General features: G+C 33.3%; 1 protein-coding gene across 2 annotated transcripts in view; it reads left to right on the forward strand.

Annotated features, from left to right (window-relative positions):
* LOC126778488 (heterogeneous nuclear ribonucleoprotein L) overlaps positions 1-21,233 on the forward strand; it is a 400,772-nt gene that overhangs the window by 319,722 nt on the left and 59,817 nt on the right. For both annotated transcript variants that reach the window (XM_050502099.1, XM_050502100.1), the window contains exons 3-4: positions 11,669-11,753; positions 20,332-20,429. In XM_050502099.1, the coding sequence (XP_050358056.1) occupies positions 11,669-11,753; positions 20,332-20,429 (183 nt within the window). The remainder of the gene's footprint in view (positions 1-11,668; positions 11,754-20,331; positions 20,430-21,233) is intronic.

A 21,233-nucleotide genomic window follows, 5' to 3' on the forward strand; every position in this document is an offset into this window, starting at 1 on the left:
CTAAAACAGTGGACAACATTTTAGTTAATTTGGCTAAATGTGATCAGCTTAAAATTCATTGTCAAGATTTAACCTAAACAATAATCAAGTCATGTCGGCTTATATAGATTAACGTATTCCAAAGGAATTAATTTGAAAATTTAAATCAAAAGCTGATGCACGTTCAAATTAAAATATTATAACCTAAAGTTTCACTGAAACTCGACTTACATATCGTTTCAAATGTTCGTAGTTTCACTCGGTAAGTGAATACATTACCGCCTACTGCACTTCACTAACTACACTAACCTCTAGTGTGGCGTTTAACTGTGCAGGTTAGGATATGCACTCCAGGGATCTCAAGCGCTCAGTTAGTGTCTCGTGTATTTGCTTAATTTGTAGCCAGATCTTCATATTGGTGTATTTTTATAGTTTCACGGTAGCATGCGAAAGTGATCCAGTGGCGTTCCTCGTTAAGACGGGAATGGTACCGCTGGTTTTTTAGTGGGTATTCCGATGTTTGGAGCGCACTCGACGCCTTGGACACCGACGAGCCCCACATACCCCCCCCCGCCCCACTGTTCCCGTGGGGGAAACGCGTAACGTGTTTTTCCAGCGATAAAAAAAAGGTGTATTGTTATAGTTAATGCCAAATACTGGTCAAAGAATAGATGATAATTGATACTTACTATCTCAAAAGGTTTGTATTTGTCAGAAGGAATTTAAGCTTTCACATAAAAATGTAACAGCTGTTGTCCTATTGAAGTGCAAAAGCCAAATTTAACACACACACTTATGTAAACTTTCGATACGCGGTACTCACACACTTACAAAAAAGATGTTCTATCGCAAAACAGTAATATTCAGTCTTGTTGTGTTTCGGTTTGAATTGCGAGTTAGCCAATGTGAACTACAGGAACATGGAACATAATATCTTTGTTACCAAGGTCGGTGGCGTGTTGGCGATGTACATAATAGTTAATAGTTGTTACATCGCCAATGTCTATGGGCGTTGGTGACCACTTTCCATCAGTTGGACCATTTGCCAGTCCACCTACATATTTAATTTAAAAAAAATACGAACAAAGTCAGTTTCAGAAAATTATAATCTCATTGGAATGAATTTATTTTAAAGTAAATCGATCTTGTACAAAGTCCTATCACGAAACCTGCTAGCTTCTAATCTGCTCACATTATTATCGTTACGTTTTATTAATTTTGCCAATATTTTTACTTACAATATAATATTGTGGAATATTACAAACGAAATGTATATATTAATTTTGTCCAAGCATTAAAAAGTACCCTCTAAAACAATGTATGAATGAATTCGCCCTGCAAACGGCTGTGTCGCGCACTCAACGGTCCGAGCAAATTAATTCCGTTGTTTATGATCGCATGAAATTAAAGGAAAATATTACTTGGAAATTCGCTCTTTTATATTTCTCGTGGAGAGAGTTTAGTAAAACTCTCCTGAGTTGTTAATTAAACTTCATTGTTTTTTGTTCGGGTGTAATTAGGATGTTTTTTAAGGCAAACTCGGTATTATTTTAATTTTATTTAAAATTTAAGTATACTAATTATTTGAAATTAAAATGTATATAAAAGAATACAAAGGCGTATCTTTACCTTATAAGCAAAGACTCTGGGTTCAAATCCGGGCTGATATTTGTTCTTTAATTTGTGTGTGTTTATATAATTTATCTTTATGTTCGAACGATTGCGCGGAGTCCATAGATATTTGATTAAATCGTGGATTAGAATTTATATGATATAATTTATATTTTAATTATAGTTATGTTTTTACATTCAGCGAAGATGGCGGGTGACAACTAGCTTTAAAATACTTTTGCGAATGGTAGCAATTGCTGTTTACAATGTATCGAATTTCGAGTTCTTATAACAATTCCAGAATATTCAAACATAGTTTGCAGTATAAATTAAACCAAGGTCTTACTGAACCACATGATACGTTGGATTTATCTCGACCAAATCTAAACCAGATGCAAAGTTAGGGATCGCCGCGAAATGTTCTGAACTTTGCAGTTTAGGAACTGAATCGAGAATTATCAACTGCGAACTGTGCATCGTTATATAACGTGTTGTCTTATGTATTTGGTTTTCTTGGAATATTATGTAGAAGATTGCAATTTTGCCAGTTTAGATTTTCTGTTCGTTAATCTTACTTTATTTTTATTTAAGAAAAAAAATAAAAAAACGTAACAGCCTCCTTCTCAGAGGGAAGTTTTGGAATTTATTAATCTAACATACTATGCTTCAATATTGGTAGATATAAATGTGATACGTTTTCATCCAACTCATCCAGGTCTTTAGGATGTTTCACTTGACCACCGAGCATGAGATGAATTTTAAACACAAATTCAGCACATGAAATTTTAGTGGTATTAGCTCGATGTTGAACCCGCAATCATCGGTTAAAATTAACGGGATCTAACTATTACGCCTTAGAGGCTCAATTATTTTAACTGTATAAAATATCGGCAATCAATATTTATATATTGTCCTTGTAAAGTAAATATGTTGCATAACTGCTTTGTTCTTCAGTCATTGGCTAGCCTGTTCGATTTCAGATTCCGATCGCTACACCTCATTGACCACCAATCAAAGTTGGAAAGGACGCGATACAAATATTTATTCTAATAATAAAAATGCAATAAATATTCATTTATGTTTTAAATGACTATAATTTGCTGTATATTAATAAGATTATTAAAATTAATTCAAAATCAAAATACTATTTTGCTAATTACGCTCTTACAAGTACTTTAATGTCGTAATATTATTTATTTATTTAAGTTATTAAACGGAAAACTACCGCCAGTTCGGAATGTTGATTATACAGAGAAAACGCTTACTATTCTATAGTCTATTCCACTTGTAGGAGGAGTTGTCTTTACTCCTAGTACACAACTTTGAATTGGCATAAAATCATTGGTCGTGATCTTAAATAATAACCTATGGTATTAATTAATGAATTCGTAGCAAAATGGCGTTTTTAATGTCGGCATAATTGTGTTCGGTTCTTTGGAAGTAAAATTAAATAACATTTAAGTAGTTAAGTGGAATAGTGTCGTATTATTAATCAAGATCTGTTCGAAGTACATAATATAGCAGAGTAATTAGAAATTAGCATTATGTAAATTTATTGTTCATCTTTTCTCCTACTTGGATTGAATTAGGCTATAAAAAATAACATTATTTTACCAATAAAAAGATTTCAATTTGTTGCTCTCTATTTTTTTTTTATAGAATAGGAAGGTTGACGAGCATATGGGCCACCTGATGGTAAGTGGTCACCAAACGCCCTTAGACATTGGCATTGTAAGAAATGTCAACCATCGCTTATAGCCAATGCACCACCAACCTTGGGAACTAAGATTTTATATGCCTTGTGCCTGTAATTACACTGGCTCACTCACCCTTCAAACCGGAACACAACAATATCAAGTACTGCTGTTTTGCGGTAGAATATCTGATGAGTGGGTGGTACTTACCCAGACGAGCTTGCACAAAGCATCAGTATTTATTGCATCACATTAAACATATTAAATCAAAACAAATGATTAGTCCAGCAACTGACTGCGTCACTACATATTGTAAAACAAAGTCCACCCGTTGCATCTGTCTGTGTGATCGTGATAAACTCAAAAACTACTGAACGGATACTCATAAGGCTTTCACCAATTGACGGAGTGATTCTTGAAGAAGGTTAAAGTATATAATTCATTAGGGTTTTGTGTAAATTGACTGAAATATGACGATGATTGTTGAAGATGTTACTGGTGGTAGGGCTTTGTGCAAGCTCGTCTGGGTAGGTACCACCCACTCATCAGATATTCTACCGCAAAACAGCAATACTTGATATTGTTGTGTTCCGGTTTGAAGAGTGAATGAGCCAGGGTAATTACAGGCACAAGGAACATAAAATCTTAGTTCCCAAGGTTGGTGGCGCATTGGCTATAAGCGATGGTTGACATTTCCTACAATGCCAATGTCTAAGGGCGTTTGGTGGCCATTTACCAAACGTGGCCCATAGACTCGTCCGCCTTCCTATTCTATAAATATTTATATTTATAGTTATATGTATTACGATATAAGTCAGCGCGAAGCCGTGACGGTTAGCTTGTATTTAAATATATGTCTTCAAAACGAAATTGCTATCATCAATCGAATGTCGTATGAATATTTATTAAAATCATCTTTCAATATATAATTTGTTTTCATATATAATATTGCAATATTAAACATATTCTGTTTGATATCAATTGACGGTTGTGTTTGTTTATTCGTTCATCATTTCGCATAGCTTTGAGTTTAATATTGAAATGTAAATATTAGTAAAGTATTACGTTATCCAAAAAATAATTATTGATTAGACAAATTACGTATAGGATTTACTATTTTGATTAATAAATAAATAAGGCTTCATAAATTTCATTGATTTTCATTCAAGATAATTGATAAATTTAATTAACTTAGTGAAAAGAGTAACTACTGAGATTCTTGCCTTGTGCTGTTACTTTCATTTTTCTAATTGTTAATTTCTTGGTAGCTTTATATTTAGTTTCAATAGTGCTTTTATGAATCTACTTGAATGACCATAATATTTTGTTTTTGATATGTTCTCTTTACGAAAAATAGGAAATTCATTTCTATTGGAGTAAAGTAAAATAATTTATCATCCTGTACAGGTTGCTGCTGGGCTTCTTTTAGAGAAAACTTTTTAAGATTATTTCCACCCACATCCACATCCCACATGAAAAGTTTTTTATCATATCAAAATAGAAATAAAACTTCTTATTTATCTTTCAAGTTGTATTTTTTTATTAAAATAACATACACAATCTTTTTTATATATAATACAGGATGGTGAATCTTCTATTTGTTATTACACTGCCTCACTAACCCTTCAAAATGAAACACAAGAATATTTATTGCTTTTTGGCGGTAGAATATGTGATGAGTTAGTTAGTACTTACCCACATATGCACAGAGCCTACCACAAATTTAAACTTCATACAAAAGATGCTAGCAACAAAAATTATTTTTAAAGAAAACAAAATGTAACCAATATAATATTTGAGATCGGACATCCGTAAGGATATCACGGTTGAGGCGTATAATTAATATTGCACCGCGCTGAACACACAATGCGAAGCCAATATTGCATATATACACTTGTACGAATTGAAAACCAGCGCCAACCCAATAACATTTGCATCCGACATTACAAAGTTTTTTAATAAAATTTTCATTCGACACCAGCGATGGCGGACGTTTTAGACGATCGTCGTTTATTTCCCCTCCTTATACGAATACGAACGTCCTCTTGTCTCGTGACTCGTGCTCGACTACGTGTTTATTTTAATAAGTTTTTTATTAAAGGATAAAAAAAATCGTTTCGCAATATAAACGTTTAATGTTTTCATCATATATATATTAAGCTTGTTGTAGCTTGTTGTAGTTTCATGCTTGATATTTAAAATAACTTAGTTGACATTTGGTACATACTTTCGATTTATTTATTCGCGTATGCCGTTAACTGTAAATTGTCGATTGTTCGGACATGAATTGACTTTTGGAACGGTTGTTTAATAGTTATATATTAAATTGCGTTATGATATCTGGACTTGGATACATAATCATAACAACAAAACTACATTTTTATTATGTATATTTTTTATAAAATACGGACGGACGGGCAAATGGTCCACCTGATGGTGTATAGTCGACATCGCCAATACATATTGCTGCTCTAAGAAATATTCACCATTCCTCACACACACACATACCAAGGTTGTGACACAAACCTTGGTAACTATGATGTTTTGATTGATGTTCCTTGTATCTGTAGTTACACTGGCTCACTCACTCTTCAAACCGGAACACAACAACACTAAGTATGGCTGTTTGGAAATTGAATACGTGATGAGTTGGTAGTACCTATCCAGATGGGCTTGCACAAAGCTCAACTAACAAATTAAAACATTAAATATATACAATGAATGAGAAAACGCAAATTCCATATAAGCTCCTCGGTAGAATCTACATTACGAACCGGTCGGTGGCAGTTGTACATATAATATTATTAAAATTACTATTCTGAAATATTATTTACATACCTTAGATATTATTTACATTATATACTCATATTGCATTAAACTCAATAGAATATACATACATATTTGCAGTTACCGCAAAACCAAATTTTAGTTTCAATATTATGTTAAGCAAATGAAAACCTTATATTTCCGACCGGCATTACAATTTGTCTAATTGAATTGGATCGACTATTGTTGAGAAAATAACTCGGGCAGTCTACCTAACTAAAATAAATGTAAAAGTACTTAAAGAAGAAGGGCCCTCGAGGCAGTACGATTCAGGTGAACTCACAAATATTACTTACGAGAGATTTTATCGGAAGAACATTGACCTGCTCGAAAAATACATTAATTCGGTTATCAATTATTATTTTAAATTAATTATTAATGCGAATGCAATGAATTAATGCAGAACATTTCAAATCCCGGGTCTATTCATAATCTCGATGTTGGACTCAAATTCTAAGTCGTGTCGTCTATGTTGGTAGGGCTTTGTGCAAGCTCGTCTGGGTAGGTACCACCCATTCATCAGATATTCCACCGCAAAACAGCAGTACTCGGTATTGTTCGATATATCAGTGAGTGAGCCAGTGTAATTACAGGTACAAGGGACATGACATCTTAGTTCCCAATGTTGGTGGCGTATTGACGAAGTAAGCGATGGTTAACATTTCTGACAATGTCAATGTCTATGGTTGTTGGTGATCACTTACCATAAGGTGGCCCAACTGCTCGTCCGCCTACGTATACTATAAAAAAAAAGTTCACTGTCCAATTGACTTGTACACTTCAACACAAGATAGTCTAGTATCCAGTTGAGAGCTTGTGGACGCACGTTTAGCACAAATTAAGCTCATAGAAAGTTAGTAGTGCTTAATCCAAAATATGTAGTTAAGATCTACATGTTCTGTGCATTGGGCCATATTAGCTTGTATTACGTACAACATTTTTATTAAAAAAAAAAATACTTAGCAATGCCCGTTTTTAACAAATTATTAATATTCCTATTTGCTTCTCCAATTAAGCGTACAATTGTATCAAGAAGGCAACATATCTCAAGGGAATAGAATCAAACGTGCGACTTTTTCATCGCTAGGCTGCTTTCTGTTTAAGAGATTCTCATATTTCTAAAATATAATCTTTCAAATTATCTTTATATCGTCTTGAGATTTTCGCCACGAGCTTAAACACGAGCTGAATATAACACACGACACACTAGAAGACAAAACAATCTAGTACGAAGATTGCATTACCCTTTCGACTAGCTAAATGTCTCGTGTTTTCCAATTTCCCCCAGAAAACGTCTTCTAGTACGAGCATCCAGTGCTCCAGCTTCGGACCTAAGACGTGTCTAGAAACTAGATTGGAACTTGTAAACTGGTTTGATATTATATGAAGATGAGAACTTTTCTAATTTTAAATTATATTTTTCCACCGACTCTAGTTCCTTGATGTAATGTATGTGATAATAATTATTATTTATTGTAAACAGTAGATAAGAAAAAATAGATTCAAGACTAATTATAATTAGAAAATGATTCAAAGGGCTTATCACTGAACTAGTTATACGAACAACCTCACAGTAATATGCTTAAGGGACACATCAGGACCATACAAAATCAAGGTCAATATAAAAATACTAGTTTCCGCACGCGGCCTTGTCCTTGTGTGAGGGGAAGGGAGGTGTTAGGGACCCTAAGCCCTTTTCTACAATATGTCATCTAAAACTTCATGATGATCGGAGTAGTTGTGATGTTAAAACATATGAACAAACTCAATTACGCATTTAAAATATCTGTAAGGATGTATATACATATGAAATTAAATTATAACATAATCATACGTAAGATGAATATATACTTAATAAACAGTAGGTTACATGTATGTTAGAGTCTAAACACAACTCCACCACCACCATTTACTGGTGGTAAAGCTTTGTGCAAACTCGTCTAGGTAGGTTGGTACCACCCACTCATCAGATATTCTACCGCAAAGCAGCAGTACTTGGTATTGTTGTGTTCCGGATTGAAGGGTGAGTGAGCCAATGTAATTACAGGTGCGATCGACATAACATCTTAGTTCCCAAGGTTGGTGGCGCATCGGTGATGTAAGCGTTGGTTAACATTTCTTACAATGCCAATGTCTATTGGCGTTGGTGACCATTTACCATCAGGTGACCCATAAGCTCGTCCGCCTTCCTATTCTATAAAAAAAAAACCACTAATTCATATATGTATAAAAAATATAATTGGTCATTTACCAATTCATTGATAAAATGAACAATATTTCTTTGATAATATTTCTATAACTCTAAACTATTATTACCTTTGACAAGAGTATTTTATTTTACTTCTACTTACTAGAATGTTCGCAAACTTGTTTCAACGAATAACGTTTTGTCGACGAATAAACTCTTACATATTTTAATTCATTTTCACATTTAAATACTTTTTAAAATTCTTTATCAGCGAGCGTTCTATTGATTTTTATAAAACATTTTACTTATTACTTGATCTTTTGCCAAATTTACAATAACCTTTTCTTATAAGTTTTAAACTGAAAATAACTTCTAGTATATAATGTTGGCTTACACTCAATTTTCTTTATAACAATGAGTTTTCCTAGCAATCTGTTTGAATTTAATTTAAATTTTAAAATGTATTAGGAAAATATAATTCGATGAGTCGTATGATATATTTTAAAGTAGTTACAATATTGATATTAAAATTTAAAATAATAGTATTGCAATCACAAATATTATATAGTATTCGCCCGACCATGAATTTGCATGGTTTTTTTTTTCGACTCGTATTTCGAAAACGTATTTTTTTATAAGACAAAAAAAGATAAATCGTTTGACAAACAAAGGAGATAAATGTACTAAGCTGTTTTGTCTTTGTCTATTTGTATGTAGTGAATTCGTTATTAAATTAATAATTTAATAAATAATTTAACGAAGTATGTTATTGTATTAGAATAATGCAATTTCAATGAATTATATTATTGTATTATTGCTTTGGATTAGATGATTACACAATAAATGTAAGTCAAACAAACACTCCGTGTTCAACTTTATTTTCGTTTTTATTGTAACGACAACAATAGATCTGTTACACAGTATGTGCCCAATTTGTGCGTCACATTTCCCTAGCAAAGTTTCTTTTTTTTATATATATTTTTTTCCTATTGTTATACAACTGGAGTTTACATATGACAAATAACATGCTTATTTACTGGATAATATAAAGCGTGTTTTATTTAACTAGACCAGTAATGACAACACCGTTCTTGCTTACCGGTCTGCCTATTTGATTTCCGTCGATACACTAGAATTATGCTTTAAATAATAGTATATATATATATATATATATATATACTTTATATAGACACAATAATAAATATTAAGTTACTTAATGTTACTAAGTAGTGCTTAGAACAATTTGGTATCCGACTTTGTAAGTTAAGGGCGTTGCGGTCAGAAGTTAGACGACGTTCCGCTGTATCGTCTCGTGAAGTTTCATTGTTGTTAAATTAATTGGTTCCTAAATCTCGTATTTATAATACAACTCGTGTCCGCCAGCGGCTTCGTCTGCGTATGAGGGCGTAGGTGTTTGGTTCGTTATGTCCATTTCTACACCCCTGCAACATGTAATTATCATCTCATATATTTTCACGAGTTACGACGTTAACGCATTACAAACATATCTATATACCACTATAATAATATAGTTTATTTATTTATTTTTGAAGTTAATTGTAACATCATTATAATGTATTTATATATTATGTTTATTCATGCTATGTACAGCCATACTTTTCTTGCTTCTGTTTCTTTGCGCTACCTTAAGATTGCCTGGAGCAAAAGCGTCTTAGCAGTAAAGACGTATCTGGTACACCGTGAGTAATATGCGTCAGATAGCTGCCTTTTGTGAGGTTACGCTTTAGAAAACTTGGCATTTAAGTTCAACCTTAAAGTGTTACTTACATCACAACCAGATGAACCTCAGGCCCGGATCTACTTCTATAATATATATCTACGTTTATTGGTGTAACAATAACGAGTATTTTTATTATATTGTAATTTCATACGGATAAAGTTACATATGTATTTACTTGCAAGGATGCGTAAATAAGATCGTCTATATAGATAAAACCGCATATGCTGTCGTACAGGATGACAAGGTTCCAAGTTAATATATAATAATAATAAAAATATCCTGGGACATTTTTCACACACGGCCATCTGATCCCAAAATAAGCTTGTACAAAGCTTGTACTATGGAAACCAGACAACTGATATACTACATATACTATTTTTCTTTTGTAAATATATACTTATATAGATAATTACACCCAGACCCAGGACAAACAAACATGTTTATGCACAGAAATATCTGTCCTGGGTGGGAATCAAACCCACAACCTTCGGCGTGAAAGGCAAGCATCCACCAACCACGCCAACCGGCTCGTCAGTACATTCGTCGTACATTCCTCATGAATCACTCCGTTCATTGGTGAAAACCGCATGAAAATTCGATGGGTAGTTTTTGAATTTATCGCATGCAAATAGACAGACAGACAAACGCGACGGGGGACCTATTTTATAATATGTACTGATGTAGCGATATAAGGATTTCCCAAAATTTTGTTACAATGTTCATCGTTGCCGCCGAGCTCGAGGTAAATTAATTTAAAAGCAAAAGTTTAGTCAGAAAAACTCGCTCGCTCGAATTGAAACCCTTCAATTTAGTTTCGTGTCCTATTTGGGCGATATACTATTTCGGAATTGGATTTTAAAATTCATTCTTAGAATCTATACATTAATACGTAAAGAGAAAGCTTTGTAACCCCTTTTTAAGCACATTGCGCGCTCGAAGGGCTGTAAGATCAGACATGGTTAAAGTTTATTTATGTATATTTTTGTTATAAATATATTATATAAAATAAAATGTCTATTGTTCACGATCAAACACATTGTCTATCTTTCGTTGACAAACGATATTTGACATTTCATTATTTTTTTTAATTTTTAATTGCCATAGCGATTAGGTTTCGCCAACTATAATTAATAGAAATATGCATAGAAAAAAAAACAATAAACGGACGAGCATATGGGCCACCTGATGGTAAGTGGTCACCAACGCTCTTAGACATTAGCATTGTAAGAAATGTCAACCATCGCTTACATATCCAATGCGCCACCAACCTTGGGAACTAAGATTTTATGTCCCTTGTGCCTGTAATTACACTGGCTCACTCACCCTTCAAACCGGAACACAACAATATCAAGTATTGCTGTTTTGCGGTAGAATATCTGATGAGTGGGTGGTACCTACCCAGACGAGCTTGCACAAAGCCCTACCACCAGTAAATTTCTCCAATGTCACACTAAAAATGACAGAAAGAGAGAAATAAGTGTTTAACTAAAGTGACATTTATAAGTAATTCCGTATGTTTTAAATTTAAATATATTATGTAGATAACTACAGTCAAATAGATATGATTATGTAGATAACTATAATAAAAAAAAAATCATAAGATTTTTAATTGTTTTTCCTTTGTTTCAGGACGTCATACACACGATCAGCACGCCACACGGTCAAGTGCAGAGGATTGTCGTCTTTAAGAAGAATGGAGTACAGGCGATGGTTGAATATCCTTTTCAATGAGTAATAAGACATAATATATTTTAAACGAATCTTTGGATGTTTATAACATAAGTATTTTATATATATTTTAAATAATTAATTCATAAAAGGATAATATCACTTTAATTAATAGTTAGTATATAATATATTTATATAGGTAGGTAATGATTTCATTTTCAAAATTAATACAATTTAAAAATAAATACATGAAGAAAATAACTGCACCGCTTTTTTTAAATATTGCGCTGCAGAAGGTAGCGGCTACCTTTAGCACTGCGCGTACAGAGTGCAGTTTTTAGCGTAAATATTGTAGAGAGACGAAATCCAAAAATATAATGTGTATATTTATATGTGTTATAATATAAATCATATATATATCGTCCAGAAGTGAATATGATTTCAAAAAAAACCTCGAATTGGTCTTTTTAAATATAGAACACCAAATCATACAAATGGATGTATGTGATAATTCCCTCAATTACACTTAAAAATCCAAATAACACAATTGAACACATTCAACAAATCACAATTCGCACCAATTATAAATTAATGAATTAATTACTTTTACTTTTCTGTCCACCAATAAAATGGCGGTTTGAAATTAGCGCGCGTTTTTTTATATTTTAATAATGCGGTTGTTGCGATAATGGAGTCTCCTTACTATATATTAAATATAATAAAACATTCGCTTACGCACTTTCATCCTGTTAATGTCAACTCATTTAAACATTTTTTTTTATTTTTTTTTTTCATTTTCATAGCGACTTCGTTTCGCCAAAGTAAACCTCATTTTTCCTATCTTTCGTATTTTTCAAATAATTTGACACTTAATGTATAAACAATACAAACATTACAATTATATAAATAGCGGCCCGCCCCGACTTCGTTCGAAAAAATATCTTTTAACGCCAATAATGACTTTTATGGAACTCTTAATTCCATCCTGTGGTGAGGATGGAATTAAGAGTTCCATAAAAGTCGAGGTGGTGTTTGAAAATCCAGAACAGCCCGCAACGACTCTGTGGAACGTTTAAGTAGATTTTGAGGCTTACAAACAATCAAATCTTATCTCTTTATATTATTAGTGTAGACGTCTACGAACGTCAATTCTCATTTTTATTAACAATGAATTAAGGTTGAATTTCGTTCACTGGACGACCACTGGTAAAAAAAAGGTAACTTGGCTCTATGTGAAATATAAATATTGTTGTTCATCACCGAATATATAATAATAATGTGATAATAAAATAGCTAACGTACTATCGTTGCCCGAAAATCGTAATGTAAGCCTCTCGTGGGATGGCGGGGATCGTAAAACTTTTCGATTCGTTTTTGATGAACGGTAGCCGCTATCTACCTATCTATCAAGCCATATACCATATTTACATATAGCGATTCATCGTATTTATATTATGTATTCAATACAATTTTAGTCTCTGCTTTTTTATATAGAATAGAAAGGCGGACGAACATATGGACCACCTGATGGTAAGTGGTCACCAACGCCCTTAGACATTGGCATTGTAAGAAATGTCAACCATCGCTTACATATCCAATGCGCCACCAACCTTGGGAACTAAGATTTTATGTCCCTTGTGCCTGTAATTACACTGGCTCACTCACCCTTCAAACCGGAACACAACAATACCAAGTACTGCTGTTTTGCGGTAGAATATCTGATGAGTGGGTGGTACCTACCCAGACGAGCTTGCACAAAGCCCTACCAACAGTAAATTAAATTACATACTACTTTACATTTTGAATTTATATTTTTATTTGTATAATTATAAAACTATTATTAATATTTTTTTATTACTTATTATAGGTAGACAAAAAAAAGTCGAGATGGCCCAGTGGTAAGAACGCGTGATACTTAACCGATGAACGTGGGTTCAAACCCAGGCAAGCACCACTGAATTTTCATGTGCTTAATTTCTGTTTATAATTCATCTCGTGCTTTTCGGTGAAGGAAAACATCGTGAGGAAACCTGCATGTGTCTAATTTCATCGAAATTCTGCCACATGTGTATTCCACCAACCCGCATTGGAGCAACGTGGTGGAATAAGCTCCAAACCTTCTCCTCAAAAAGGGAGAGGAGGCCTTAGCCCAGCAGTGGGACATTTACAGGCTGTTATTGTAGGTAGACAAATTTATCGTTCGCCTGATGGTAAGTGGTCACTGCCGCCCAATACTTCGTCACTTACATCATCAATGCCCCACCGACCGACCGTGGGAACTAAGCCATTTTGTCTATTGGGCCTGTAGTGGCTGACTCACTCACCCTTCAAACCGGAACACAACTATTTTTACTAAGTATTTTTGTTTGACGATAGAAAATGTGACGAGGGGGTGGTGCCTATTTATATCCTACAAGGTAAAAGCCTACCAAGTATATGTTTATATCTTTAGTTTTACATACACATTTCTTTAATCAAGCCTCAAGTTTTTAACTTTGAAATAAGTTTATGAAATACTTACTTATAGTTTATGACGGAGTTACTTTCGCATTGTTAACATTAGTTAAACGTCTTATTTATGAAAGTTATTATTTTAGGAAACAAAACTGATATGTTAACACATACTTTAAAAAAATATTTATTTTAGGTTTTCTTTTTTTTGTCTATACATTTCACCGCTAGCACTCACACCTCGCCTCAACAGCCATCGCCATGGCCTATATCGTTAGCAGTAAAAAGGATACATAAATAAACACGTCTTAACATTTGATAGTGGTTTTTATAAAAATATACCGATGTACCTGTGCCTTGTTATCGTACGATTTTATACCTTATATTTTGTATTATAAGGTTGAAATTTGTTTTGATATCTCTGGATGGTTTTCATCATGATGGACCAACAGGTGGACGGTGCAATGCGAAATGGGTTAAACCGTTCGTATTAATTTTACGTAGAAGAGGATTATACCATAGCTACATTTTCCCGTTCTATATATATATATATATATTAATAAAAATGTAAAAGCTCTTTTGCTTATGAGACATAAAATTTCAAAGGTTCCTTTGTTATTTTCACGTAGTGCTGTCACTTTTACTGGTTGTGCAACAAAAATCTAATTGTTTAGTTATAAGTAAATTTGGATTTTTTTTTCATTCCACTGTGCCTTCAAACCTTCTCATGAAGAGAAGAAGAGATCGTATCCCAGTGTGTGGGACACTCACAGGCAGTTACTTACTTTTCTTTCTGTACATTAATTTCTATCGAACAACAGATTTTAAAAACTACTATTAATATTTTAATATAAACAATTTCAAACTACCCACTTTTCCTTTGAGTATCATAACTTCTTTATTGTAGCCGTAAAATAAATTATTTCATTGTACTGCATTATTATTTTCAACTTTATTTTGATGGTGTTAAGGTTTCTTTTGTTGGAATTCGTAAATTGAGTCGTTTGTAAAAATAGGTTTAAAGCATTTAGTACGGGAGATGGATTGGATTCTCTGAAATAGTATTTTCATGGAGTGGTCTTTAAAATTTAGTAATAACTACTTTTATTCGTCATCAGTATTTGTTTTGACTTGGAATTTATTTATAGATTAGATTTGCAAATTACCTTTTGTTTTGCGGGCCCGTAGTCGGCAAGGTATTAACTCATATGGAAACTTTGTATTCACCGTAAATAGTCCCAATCGAAAATAGTTCAGACGTAGGTTTAGCGCCTTTAAGTGCTTTCCGAGGTGCGGAAGAGTAAGCGTTGTTAATTTTCTGACTCTTAGCTTAATAAATTTAAAAAAAAAATAAACATTTTTTCTATTGGTCCGATACCATTTGGATTTGAAACCAGACCTACAGGGTCTACGGCTTTATAAGCGCAAGCTCTTGATTAACTAAATATTCTCATTGCACAAAAAAAAACAACATTTTCTGTTTAAAAAAAAAAAAACATTATATATATATTATTTCACAAAACAATAAGAGATGAAAACAACTTAATTATATTAAAGTCGTTAGTCAAAAATCTCGTCGAATGATATAAAACATATGTGACTTGATTCAGATTAAAAGTAATAAATAAAACTAGACGATTTGATTTACGGCGGCTTGTTTGAAAAAAATCTAACGACGAAATATATGGGGCACGTGCCACGTGGAATGTTACACCGTGCCGTGTTTGACGAATGAATGTTTTCATTCGTTCATTATGTATATTGTTCGTTCAGAAAAAATGTCGGTGATTAATCTTTTCTTCTATGTTTTTTTTTCTATTTGATGAATAGGAGTGTCTTGTAATGCGTTCTTTTTTTGTATTTAAGTGTGATGTTTTGAAATATTGAAGCCTAATCGGTTGAGTCATTTAGAATCGTTTAATTATTTTTTTGTTTTTAAACGGTGATGTTTTTCATAGTTGCAATACTGTTTTAGGTTTTAAATTATATTATAATTTAAAGTTGCTTTTCTAGAATTTATAAACATTTTTTTATGCACCTTTTTTATATATGCACCGCGATGGCAAATGACTCTACTCCACCTGATGGTAAGTGGTAGTAGAGTCTAAACGCGACGACGGCCAGTACAGTCGGGAAGAATGTTCTGTACTTGCCGTCCCCGCTCTGCCGGCCCGCAAGATGCCTCTTCACGCCTCGTTTGAAGGAACCCGGTTTGTAAGAGGAGGGGAACACGTGAGCTGGTAAGGAATGCCATTTTTTGGAAGTGCGACAAAGAAATGAGTTGCCAAATTTCTTTGTGCGCAATAGAATTGATGTCACAGTTAGGCGGTGACATCGAGAGCCAGCACGCGTAGACTTATAAAGGAAGAGGGAAGCAGGAATTAGAGAGAATAATTCTTTTTATGATGTATGTAATAGACAATGATTTAAATTATAAACAATCAATTGATTTAATCTGTGTGCGGTATTTTATATATAAATAGAAACAAACCAATAACAAAAATATATAAAAAAAACCTTATTCATAATATTATTAATGCGAAAAATTGCTTGTGCTAATATTCAATCTCGTCACGAAAATTAACTATCTAATGGTAATTAATTATGCAAATTAGATTGGTATTTCCTGAAGAGCAAAGCGTCTTCCACCATATAAACTTAATAATCGCGGTCGCAGTTGAAAATATATTTCCTTTTAATTAAAATGTGTTATTTGTTCGCGTATTTAACGCATGTAAACTTTGTTCTCATGACAGAAGTGTAATGTGATACGTATAAATAAGTTGCATGCAAATTCCGACCTTAATATTATTACTAAAAACACTAACTAACCAGATGATTGTTCTTAGGTACTGAATGAACAGTCATTAAATTAAAACAAGGCAAATAATCGCTTATTGGCAGTGCAAAATCGTAGCGGTGTAACGGTCGGCTTTTCTTTTGAAGGTCAGTTGTTCATCGACCTGCGTAGCGATCGGACGTTTCAAAGGTATACGATATTTTGAATAGTAACGTGTTTAATCTATCAGCGAAATTGTCTATCGTTGTATAGTTTTCATCTCTTTTTACAAAGATCAGTCATCAGATCAGTTTTGAGATTAATGTTGATTACATATTTAATGATGATAGCAATATTTATTTTTAAATGGATAGTTTTAAATAATTACTTTTTCATGATGGATGGTTATTTTAATATAGAATCATATACGAAGTTGTAAATTAATTCGTTATTAAAACACACAGTACGCTGTCCAGCGGGAGATATGTGTTAGCTGTCATGCGTAACATAGATATGTATATAAATACTAGCTGACCCGTGACCACTTCGTTGGGCGGTAAACATTTTTACTTGTGATCGATTCGATCGATTGGCCGAACATTAATAAAATTGTCTCGCGTATTTGATATTTGAAATTATCTCTTAAACTGTAAAAAACGAATTTCATTTAAATAAAATTTCCTTGATACTAAAGCAACTTATTTCTAATGAAATTGACGTGATGTATATGAAAAAAACCGTCGGGTTCGGGTTTATTTATGATACTCACAAATGATGTGGCTTTTTATTGGTAGAAGAATTTTCAAAATCGGTTAGGTTAGATCCAGAGATTACCCCCCTACAACCTCACAAACTTTACCTCTGGCCAACACATATCTGCCTAAAAAGTTTCTTAGAATAAAACATCGCTAGTTATAAATAAGTTATAAGAAATGCATCACCTAGCTACACACTGGAAGCCTTGGATTGGTTGCAACAACTTGCGGTTCGCATTATTGGCGAAGTAAAGGTCACTATAACCTTTGAGCATTTACAATTGCGTCGAAAGATAGCAGCGCTGAGCGCTTTCTATCGACTGTATCACGGCAAGTGCTCTGAGGAATTATTCTCTCTAATTCCTACCTCTCCCTTCCTTCATAAGTCTAGCAGGCTGGCTCTCGATGTCATCGCGTAACTGTGACATTTTTTTTTATAGAATAGGAAGGCGGACGAGCATATGGGCCACCTGATGGTCATGTAGTAGCTACTAGTGGTCCTTAAAATAAATAAAAAATAAATTAACCATCGCTTACATCACCAATGCGCCACCAACCTCGGGAACTAAGATGTTATGTCCCATGTGCCTGTAATTACACTGGCTCACTCACCCTTCAAACCGGAACACAACAATACCAAGTACTGCTGTTTTGCGGTAGAATATCTGATGAGTGGGTGGTACCTACCTAGACGAGCTTGCACAAAGCTCTACCACCGGTAAAACAACATCAATTTCATCAAGAAATTTAGCAAGTCGTTTCTTTGTCGCACTTTCAAAAAATGGAAATCTTTATCACTTCACGTGTTCCCCTGTTCTTACAATCTGGATTCCCTCAAACGGGGCGTGAAGAGGCATCTTACGGGCCGGCAAGGCGGGGGCGGCTAGTGCAGAACATTCTTCCTGACTGCACTGGCCATCGCGTTTGGACTCTACTACCAATTACTATCAGGTGGAGTAGTAATTTGGATTCCCGGCAAAAATAAAAAAAAAACATACATCATCCTTTTTAAAAAAATAGGTAGCCACCTAATGGCAAGTGGTCACCACCGTCTATTAGACATTGGGGCCGAAAGAAACATTAAACAATTAAGATGTCTCTTTAAGAAGTCCCTAAGTACTGTGTATTGCTATTTGACGGTAGAATATATTATGAGTGGGTGGTATCCGGGCTTAAAAAAAGCTCTTCCATCAAATAAGAATTATTAGTTTATATATGTAGATAATACCTTAATTTTATTATAAGTAATATTAGTTATCTAAATATACCGAGAATTACATTTATCTTGTTCCTACATCAAAAAAAGTAGCTTCTAATATCCAGTAAAATTTACATACTATTAAAACTTTTCTCCAAATTGTTTTTTGTCAATTCTGTGGGAGTTTTATTCAAATTTGTCCAACTTTCCGACTAAATTGCTGCTGTCGACGTCTGCGACAAAAAAAAATATATTAGATGCGGAGCTTGAAGCGATTTTGAATATAATAATATTAGTTATCACTTAGTTATTCTTTAAACTATTAGTGGAATCGCAAATTTTGCTAACCGCGTTTTAATTATTTTATCCCACTGCTGGGCAAAGGGTTGCAGTTCAGTTCACCACCATGTGTGCGGCTAAAATATTTTCCCTAATAAGAAAGGAGATCTAGCACTAGCTGTGGCATATATTGTTAATTTTATTTTTATTTTATCTAATGTTGACCTTATATTTACATACATGCATATATACATACTTACAGACTCACAATGTACCTAAATATCACAAATTATGTATTATTGGCAAATCCGTTTTCTAATCGCTTTATAAGATGCAATAATATTAGACGCGTTAAAGCGATCAGGAGATAACAAAGTATTTATATTGCAAAGGTGTCACGTAGGTTCATAATCAATTTATTATCTATTACTTATTCTATATACGTGTATGCACATTTAGTCAAACATTTCTGCACTACGCGGTGTAATATTTCTCGCGTAGTTAGCTAGTTTCCTTGAAAAGACTATCGTGGCCGAATTCATTATCTTAATTGTAAATTAAAAAAAATATATTGCTATATTTATAAGAGTGTATTCAGTGTGATATCTTTACTCTTGGCCAAAAAATATGTCCTCAAATTCAACGTCGAAAAAAGGCACAAAAAGTTATCATCGAATCCGAGAGAAAAGGAGCTGAGAAATCAGATCCTTTTGTCAATAGATTTACTAGCGATATTTGTCGTAGAATCCTTCAACCATAGTGCGTTATTAACGTAACGTCATGTGATGGGAATCCGTAAGAACCTACATACATTTATTTGATGAAAAGGACGAGCTAATTACTTTATGTGCTAATCCAGGTGACGGTAAGTATCCATTAATTCCAGTCCTAACCTGTTTCACTCTTAAGACATCCAAAGATTCGCCTTCATTATCTAAGAGTTATAATACTTTAGTCTAATGTTTATTTTGATTAGTGTCTACAAAATAATATAACAAATAATTTAAGTAATTTAGAGAAAAAATATAAAAATCTTTTACGTTAATGAACCTGCTATATGTGTGTATTTAAATTATAAAGTTAACCATTTTACAATCATATATGTTATCTGTGTCAATAACCGCATTTGTCAAAGAGAAATAAACCTTAACTCAACGCCACAAATTCGAGAGCATCGAATCTGCGACACGAGCTAAAGAAGCCCTACACGGCTGCGACATTTACTCCGGATGCTGCACTCTCAAAATCGAATTTGCCAAGGTGAGTTTTATTTTATTTTTTATTTATATTCTCGTCGTATCGACTGTTATTCAATTTTATACGTGTGTTTACTGAAGTAGTAACAACCTGTAAACGTCACACTTCTAGTCAATTTATTTTTCTCTTTATATTAAATAATAGTATAATATTAAAACCTTCTCCGAAACATGCTGCATATTCTTATATATTTATGTATATTGGTGTACAAGTTTTTTCACTTAGGCAGTTAACGTATTCAAATTTATAAATATAGATACAATACAATGCAAATATTAAGCTTTATTGTACACTGACAAAAAAAAGCAAAATGATATTTATATCACCCGACTGATATTGTTCTTGCCGAAACAGAAGTCTCTTTCAGATAACCTTTGGATATGAGTCATATGATAAAATATTGGGAATGATAACCAATTAATAAAAGGTATTTTAGAGAATTTAAAATACATTTTTCTATATATAAATATGCAGAGACAAAACTGAACAGTTCAGTAGATACTTTTCTTCTATTTTTCAACTGCTTTTTTTATGTCGGCTTTTGACGAGCTTAAGCTTTTTTAGCAATAAAAACATTACGGAAAGAAGGGTAGGAGGTTCCAAACTAACATCATATGAATTATATATATTTTCGTTAAAAATTCTATAATAATAATTGCGACCACTGGAGGAATTCTAGTTTTTTTTTACTATATATAAATAAATGCAAATGGGCCAAGTGATAGTAAATAGTGTAGAAACAGACATTAATGTTGTAATTAACTACTCTCTACATGGTTAGTACGATGCCAACTTGGAATGTAAGAT

Source organism: Nymphalis io, chromosome 26 (genome assembly GCF_905147045.1).
Source record: "Nymphalis io chromosome 26, ilAglIoxx1.1, whole genome shotgun sequence".
Classification (NCBI taxonomy): Eukaryota; Metazoa; Arthropoda; class Insecta; order Lepidoptera; family Nymphalidae; genus Nymphalis; species Nymphalis io.